The sequence below is a fragment of the Enhydra lutris genome, unplaced genomic scaffold (genome assembly GCF_002288905.1).
Source record: "Enhydra lutris kenyoni isolate GAN:26980312 unplaced genomic scaffold, ASM228890v2 scaffoldscaffold13, whole genome shotgun sequence".
NCBI classification, from domain to species: Eukaryota; Metazoa; Chordata; class Mammalia; order Carnivora; family Mustelidae; genus Enhydra; species Enhydra lutris.
The window spans coordinates 51808735-51816459 of NW_019154097.1; the positions used below are offsets into that span (position 1 = coordinate 51808735).

The window sequence follows — 7725 nt, forward strand, 5'->3', positions numbered from 1 at the left end:
AGACATGAACAGACATTTCAGCAAAGAAGACAGCCAAATGGCCAACAGACACATGAAAAGGTGCTCAACATCATTCGCCATCAGGGAAACACAAATCAAAACCACAATGAGATACCACTTCACACCAGTCAGAATGGCTAAAATGAACAAGTTAGGAAACGACAGGTGTTGGCGAGGACACAGAGAAAGGGGAACCCTCTTAAACTGTTGGTCGGAACGCAAGCTGGTGCAGCCACTTTAGAAAACAGTATGGAGGTTTCTCAAAAAGTTGAAAACAGAGCTACTCTGCAACCCAGCAATCACACTACTGGGTATTTACCCCAAAGATACAAATGTAGTGATCCGAAGGGGCATGTGCACCCGAATGTTTATAGCAGCAATGTCCACAATAGCCAGTCTATGTAAAGAACCTAGAAGCCCATCGACAGATGAATGGATAAAGCAAATGTGGTATATATCTACAATGGAGTATTATGCAGCCATCAAAAAAAAAACATCTTGCCATTTGCAATGATGGGGATGGAACTAGAGGGTATTATGCTAGGCGAAATATGTCAATTAGAGAAAGACAATTATCACATGATCTCATTGATACGCGGAATTTGAGAAACAAGACAGAAGATCATAGGGAAAAGGAGGGAAAGATGAAACAAGACGAAACCAGAGAGGGAGATAAGCCATAGAGACTCTTAATCTCAGGAAACAAACTGAGGGTTGCTGGAGTGGAGGGAGGTGGGAGGGATGGAGTGGCTGGGGGATGGACACTGGGGAGGGTATGTGCCATGGTGAGTGCTGTGAATTGTGTAAGACTGATGAATCACAGACATGTACCCCTGAAACAATACATTGTATATTACTTTTTAAAAAGATTTTATTTATTTATTTGACAGAGATCACAAGTAGGCGGAAAGGCAGGCAGAGAGAGAGAGGAGGAAGCAGGCTCCCTGCGGAGTAGAGAGCCCGATGCGGAGCTCAATCCCAGGACCCTGGGATCATGACCTGAGCTGAAGGCAGAGGCTTTAACCCACTGAGCCACCCAGGCACCCCACTGTATATTAAATTTAAAAAAAATTTTTAAAAAGGAACCATCAGTCACTAGGGCTACTGGGTAAGAATACAACTTTCACAAAGACTCTGGATGTGTGGGTGCATATACACACATACCATGTGTATTCTATATACACATCCACTCATATCTCCCATCAGAGATTATATAATCCCTTTTGCACTGGCCAAAAAAAATCTACTGTCAGGAAAGTCAATGTGAATAAAAAATGTGATTAAGATAAAAGCCACAAACAAAACATAAGAAAAGCTTCCAAACATATGAAAATATACTTAAACTCACTTGTGGGTCAGAACAAACCCAAGTCCTTCTGCCCGTGGCTGCCGCCAAGTAAGCATCATTGAAGTCTCCCGTCCCACTGCCGTCATGTCTAAGTCACAGTCTCTCAAAGAGCCTGAACGGCTGTGGAAGCTCTTCATCGGAGGTTTGAGCCTTGAAACAAGCAATGAGAATCTGAGGAGCCATTGTGAGCACTGGGGACTGTGTGGTGATGACAGACCCCAACACTAAGCACTCTAGACGCTCTGGGTTTGTCGCATACTCCCCTGCAGAGAAGGTGGAGGCAGCCATGAACGCAAGGCCGCCCAAGCTGGACAGAAGAGTTGTGGAACCAAAGAGGGCTGGCTCAAGAGAAGATTCTCAAAGACCTGGTGCCCACTTAACTGGGAAAACGATTTTTGTTGGTGGCATTAAAGATGACACTGAAGATCATCATCTAAGACATTATTTCGAACAGTATGGGAAAAGCGAAGTGATGGAGATCATGACTGACTGAGGCAGTGGCAAAAAGAGGGGTTTTGCTTTTGTAACAGTTGATGACCAGGACTCTGTAGACAAGACTGTCATTCAAAAATACCACACTGTGAACAGCCACAACTGGGGAGTAAGGAAAGGCCTATGTAAGCAAGAGATGGCTATTGCTTCATCCAGCCAAACTGGTCCAAGTGGTTCTGGAAACTTTGCTGGTGGATATGGAGGTGGTTTTGCTAGGAATGACAGCTTTGGTTGTCGAGGGAACTTCAGTGATCGAGGTGGCTTTGGTGGCGGTTGAGGTAGTGGTAAACAGGGTGGCAGTGCGGATGGCTAGAACGGATTTGGTAATGATGGAAGCAACCTCGGAGGTGGTGGAAGCTATAATGATTGCGGCAATTACAACAATCAATCCTCAAATTCTGGACCCATGAAAGGAGGAAATTTGGGAGGCAGAAGCTCTGGCACCAAAGGTGGAAGCCAACACTTTGCCAAACCACGAAACCAAGGTGGCTACGGTGGTTCCAGTAGCAGCAGTAGCTACGGCAGTGGCAGATTTTTGTTTGTTTTTCTTTTAAGATTTTATTTACTTATTTGAGAGAGATCACAAGTAGGTAGGCAGACAGAGAGGGGGAAGCAGGCTCCCTGCTGACCAGAGAGCCTGATGTGGGGCTCGATCCCAGGACCCTGAGATCATGACCTGAGCCGAAGGCAGAGGCTTAACACACTAAGCCACCCAGGTGCCCCAGCAGAAGGTTTTAATTACTGCCAGTAAATGAAGCTTAGCAGGAGAGGAGAGCCAGAGAAACGAGGAAGCTACAGGTTACAAATGATTCCTGAACTCAGCCAAGCACAGTGGTGGCAGGGCCGAGCTGCTACAAAGAAGACATGTTAGATGATACTCACATGTACGGGGCAAACAACTCCAGGACTGTATTTGTGACTAACTGTATAACGGGTTACTTTAGTTTCTGTTCTTTGGAAAGTGTAAAGCATTCCAATAAAGGATTTTAATGTAATATATATATTTTTTGCATCCATGCTGCTAAATATAATAGTCTGATCATGACCCTGAATAAATGTGTTTTTTCTTAAATGTGCTGCGCAAAGTCAGTCTACTCTGAAGCCGTCTTGGTACACTATCCCAACACTGTGAAGTTCAAATTCCTTCACGGTGATGCCAGGTTCCATTCGAAATTTATTTGCAACCTGCTTGGGCACAGAAGCCACGGTCTCCCCAAACCTTGGTGCAGTTGAACTGACAATGTGTTGTGACCTGGAGTTCACATTAAAAGGGTCACCCAAGCAAAGTCCTGAAGTTTGTTTGGTTATTAATATGATTGTTGGCACATCCTAGGCAATATATCTAAATTGAATAATGGTATCACATAAAATTATAGATGGATTAAAGCGTGTATAACACCCATTACCATGTGTAATCAATAAAGGACTTAATATTCTCTTGGGGGGGGTAAGAAAAGAACAAACCCAACCCCACCAATGCAGTATGGGCCTACGATCAGCTAGAACACCCCAGGCCGCATTCCTTCTCTGCCTGTTGTCTCATTAACAAGCCGGGGCCCCTTGACTGCCCCCGCCCACCCCAGCCTTGCATTTCCTGACAGGGAGCCTCTAAAGTGCTTTTTCCATATGGGGACAAAATTATGTGATTCACAGTTTTGGAGAAATGCTCAACGCGGAAAATACACTTGAGCCCGTGGAGGAAAGGAGCACAGAAAGGAAGTTTCTATAATGGTCCACAGATGAAAAGAATGAGCTATTTTAATGGCAGCATGGAAGAGACGAAGGGGAAGGGACAGAAGCCACTTAGAACACAACAACAGGAACATGCACATATAACACAGGATGCAGACAGAGAGGAGAATGAATCCCATTGTTCGGGACAGAGTGATGGGCTAGACAATGGAACAGAGAGAGGATGGGGAAGGAGAGCAGAAGGCATAGGTGGGGGGGCTGCAAATAATTACTTTTGAATCTACTAGGTCTATTAAGGTGACTTGAGACACCCTCCCCAGAAGCCCCGGCATCTGGTCCACGTGGGAGAACAGACAGCGCCAGTGGTTCAGAGGATGTGAGGGGGAGGTCTGCCAGGTGTAAAAGTCAGAGGGTCGGGGGACATGACAACACATGAAGAGGGCAGAGGAAGCAGTCACAAAGAGACAGGAGAAACTCCTCAGAGGTGTCAACAGACCGCCTCTGCAGATAGGAAAGGTGGCAAGTGGTCCAACCCAAGGACTGGCTCCCAGCTTAACCTTTACTGGGTTAGGTTCCAGAGGGACAGGGGCAGACCCGGAAGTGCCGTTTGGGATACAACGTGAGTGGGAAATCAGCAATCTGTCCCAGAGGTGTCACCGCCCAGTCTGAGATGCAAACCAGAGAGATTATCAGAGAACTAGTTAGCAAGACTCACTGGAGGGTGGAAAGGCCATTCCTCCAGAGCTCCCTCACCCTCCCCTTGACTAGAGCAGTAAAAACGATGCATTTATGGGGCGATGTTTTAGTTACCAGAGAAATTATATGCACTGGGTGCTCCCTGGACAGTATGCCTTGCCTCCAGAAGGCACAAGTGAGATACCAATGGCCACAGTTTGGGGATGGCCACTCAGGAAGCCTGTTCACCATTACAACAACCCGGCCAAAGAAATCACAAGACACGTGAGAAAACAAAACTATTTTTTGGCAGATCGGTGTAAGTCAAGTACTGAATGTATTTGTCACATTTTGCAACGAATGTCAGCTGAACTCTGGCTTCAAGGGCCCTGAAGGATCGTGCTGTCCACACAGATGAATATGACAGATGTGCTTGGGGCCCCGATACTACTCCACACTTTGTCCGCCCATACCTTTTTTGTTTTTATCTCCCCGTTCCCACTTTAAAGTCTGAACTACTCACCTCCTAACGTCTACTGTAAGTGCCAGTGGGGAATAAACACATACACAGAAATACTCACCAAAGATTTACTCATTTTCTGCCGATCTTGGAAAAACAGGAAGGACAGTGAAAGCGGAGGCAGACCTGGGGAAAGAAAAGACAAGCAATGAAACTAAGTGAGATCTGGACTGCCGAGGAAGTGGGGGGAGTACTCGCCTGGAAAGTTCCATGAAAGAAACTGCGACACTGTCCCTTTAAATCTTCAGAAATGACCAAAAGAATGAGGGCGCACCCACCTGTCTGTAACTCCCACCTGATTGGTATGTTGTTCCTCAACTAACAAACCTGAATCCTATTGAAATAACCCTCCATCATTAAAAGTAACATAAAACAAAATCTGTTACACTCTTCTATCTTCTCACTACCCCCTTTTAACTACTTAAGAACAGAACGGGATGCTCTGCGGAAAGAGATGCGTTCAGGCATGGCTGTCTTCAAATCATTTGTACAAACTGCAAAGTGCCGCTCAAAAGGGTCTTCTATTAAGAATAACTCATTTTGACTTAAATGTAACAAGACAGAATCCAGGTCCAGGAGGTGAGTCCTGCGAGCAAGCCCACCCCCAGACCCCGTCAACGTGGACAAGCCCCTTCCCTTCTCAGGCCCAGTCTTCTCCTGTCAACTCCTCCTCGCACACTGGTCCTGCCCTACACTGGGGGATGCCCCAGGGCACAACCCAGCGGGGTTAGCACACGCTCCTGCGCGCTTAGAGACCCGTCTAGAACTGGACAGAGTACCCGGAGAGCAAGGGGTGCCGGGGTGGAGGGGAGAGGGGAACTCCCTGCGCCCCCAGGAAACGTGAGTCCCACGAGTCCCGAGTCCCGGGGGAGCGCCCATCCCTCCAGGTCCAGACGCCCGCAAGACCCACAAGCGCACGACCTACCCCGTCGGGACACGCCGAGCTGCCCTGAGGCTCCCGAGGACTCCGGGGCGGGGGTGGCTCCTCCTCCGCCTCCCGGGGCCGCCGTTCCCGGTGAGCCGGCTCTGGGCCTACGGGACAAACTCACTTCGGGCCGACGACCCTCCCGGGGCCCGATTCGGTCTCCAGGGGCCTCGCCGTCCCCCGGGAGCAGATGGGCCGGGCCGGGGCCTCGCCGCCCTGCGCCGTCGCCGCCGCCACCGCCCGGCCCCTCCGGCCCAGCCCCCGGGCTCCGGGGCTCGCGCTCGAGGGTCCCTGCTCGAGCCTCCGCGCGGACCCGCGCCCGCACAGCCCCACGCTCGCTGGGTGCCGGCCCGGCTGGACGGCCTGCAGCCCCTCGGGCTCTGGGACGCTCGCCCGCCGGAGGCCGAAGCCTGGGAACCACCGCGAGCGGTGACCCGAGCTCGGACAGGAAGCAAGAGCTGCGCAGCGGCACTACGCGTGCGCGAACACGCACACAGGCCGAGCTGCACATGCGCAGGACGGCGGCGGCGGTGCGCCTACTGGAGCCCACTCGGGAGCCCGACAAATACCCGACCTCTGTTTCCCGTGAGTCCAAGCGCCCACAAGTTAGGGGACGTCTCGAAAAGGCCACACTTAAAAAGAAAAAAGGCAAGGGGAGGGGAGGGAAAGGTAGGGAAAGGGAAGCAAAAGGGAAGGGAAGGAAAGGAAAGGAGAAAAAAAGAAAGGAAAAAACTGAAAAAAAGACAATCCCGCCTTATCTAGGATGAGAGTAGCGGTAGAGGGTTATGTGGCTGCCTGTTGAAGGAGAAGCTGAGAGAATGGGAGTAGCTACTGAGAAAGGTGCCCCTGAGTTGCCCGCAGGACTCTTCCTGAGTCATTGCTCCTATTTCTTTCTAGTTTTCTCCGTGTTTCCCCTTCACAAAGCAGCTCCTCCTTAGTTGTCACTCAGTCTTATTTATTTGACAGAGAGAGAGAGAGAGAGAGAGAGAGATCACAAGTAGGCAGAGAGGCAGGTGGAGAGAGAGAGAGAGAGGGGTAAGAAGGCTCCCTGCTGAGCAGAGAGCCCTATGCAGGGCTCGATCCCAGGACCCTGAGATCATGACCTGAGCCGAAGGCAGAGGCTTTAATCCACTGAGCCACACCACACCCTTGATCCCCATCACTCTCCTTCTTTTCCATCTCCAGGCATTGGAGTTCTTCCATCACTCCTGCTTCTCAGGAAAAGCCTGCTGCTCCTCTGCTGTGTGGCTAAACTTCGCTGTTGCTGCCTCCTGACCTCCACTCAGTGGCAACCTATAGCCCTGGATGCTTTCTGGTTCCAGAAGCTTGGCTGCTCTGACTCTTCTGTGCTGTGGGAGCCACACATTCTTCTGCCATCAGCTCACATTTCCGAACCACCTCCCTGGATTCGTATTCCTTCTCAGCCTTCAGTGGCCTCTAGCCTCTCCCACTTTCTCAGCTGGTCCCTCTCTTTATCCTCCAAGTCTCTTAAGCTTCACCCCCTTCTCAGCAGCCTTGGTTCCCCCTTCTCTTCAATTGGATCAGTCCTGATCTCAGTTTCTCTAGGTGTCCAGGCTGAAACCACAATGTTCAGCTCCATTGTTCCCAAGCACTCCCAGTTCTCACCTGTCATCAGTCACCTGACCGTTTGCTTTCTCGCCTGTTTGTTACTGCTTTATTGTTTGCATCCATCATCCAGTTTCTTGTGTCTTTTCATTCAGGTCTTTCCTCATTTGAGTTGTTTCCTAATCTGCCTTTACCTGCCACCCTGCAGAGACCTAAAGCCTCTTAAATATACATTTTAAGTCCTAGGTGTCTCATAAGTTATATCTGTTTCCAAGCTGTCATACTGTTTCTCCTCTTTGTTTCCGTGTCTGCAGAGTCTAGTCTCTGCTGTTCTCAGTCCATCAACTGTGTCCCAATTCTGAATGCCATCCCTCTCCTAGAGCTGCTGTAATTAGATGCTGATGTCCCTGTGGCTCTTCTGACCTTGGTGGTTTCACTTTCTGAAATTGCTCCAGGCTTAGGAGTTCATCTCATTTATCAGAACTGCACCCAAACCCCAACCCCAAC

The 7725-nt window shown here is 49.5% G+C and overlaps 1 protein-coding gene across 2 annotated transcripts in view; it reads right to left on the reverse strand.

Annotated features, from left to right (window-relative positions):
- Positions 1 to 5873, reverse strand: part of LOC111146207 (zinc finger protein 12) — a 30496-nt gene extending 24623 nt beyond the window's left edge. The window contains exons 1-2 of one of the 2 annotated variants that reach the window (XM_022501647.1): positions 5653 to 5873; positions 4789 to 4853 (exon numbers count right to left, since the gene is read on the reverse strand). In XM_022501647.1, coding sequence (XP_022357355.1) covers positions 4789 to 4803 — 15 coding nt within the window. In that variant the 5' untranslated portion in view covers positions 4804 to 4853; positions 5653 to 5873. Of the gene's footprint in view, positions 1 to 1348; positions 1416 to 4788; positions 4854 to 5652 lie in introns of those variants that run through there. The other variant, XM_022501650.1, reaches the window with a different exon arrangement.
- Positions 5874 to 7725: the final 1852 nt, after the last annotated feature.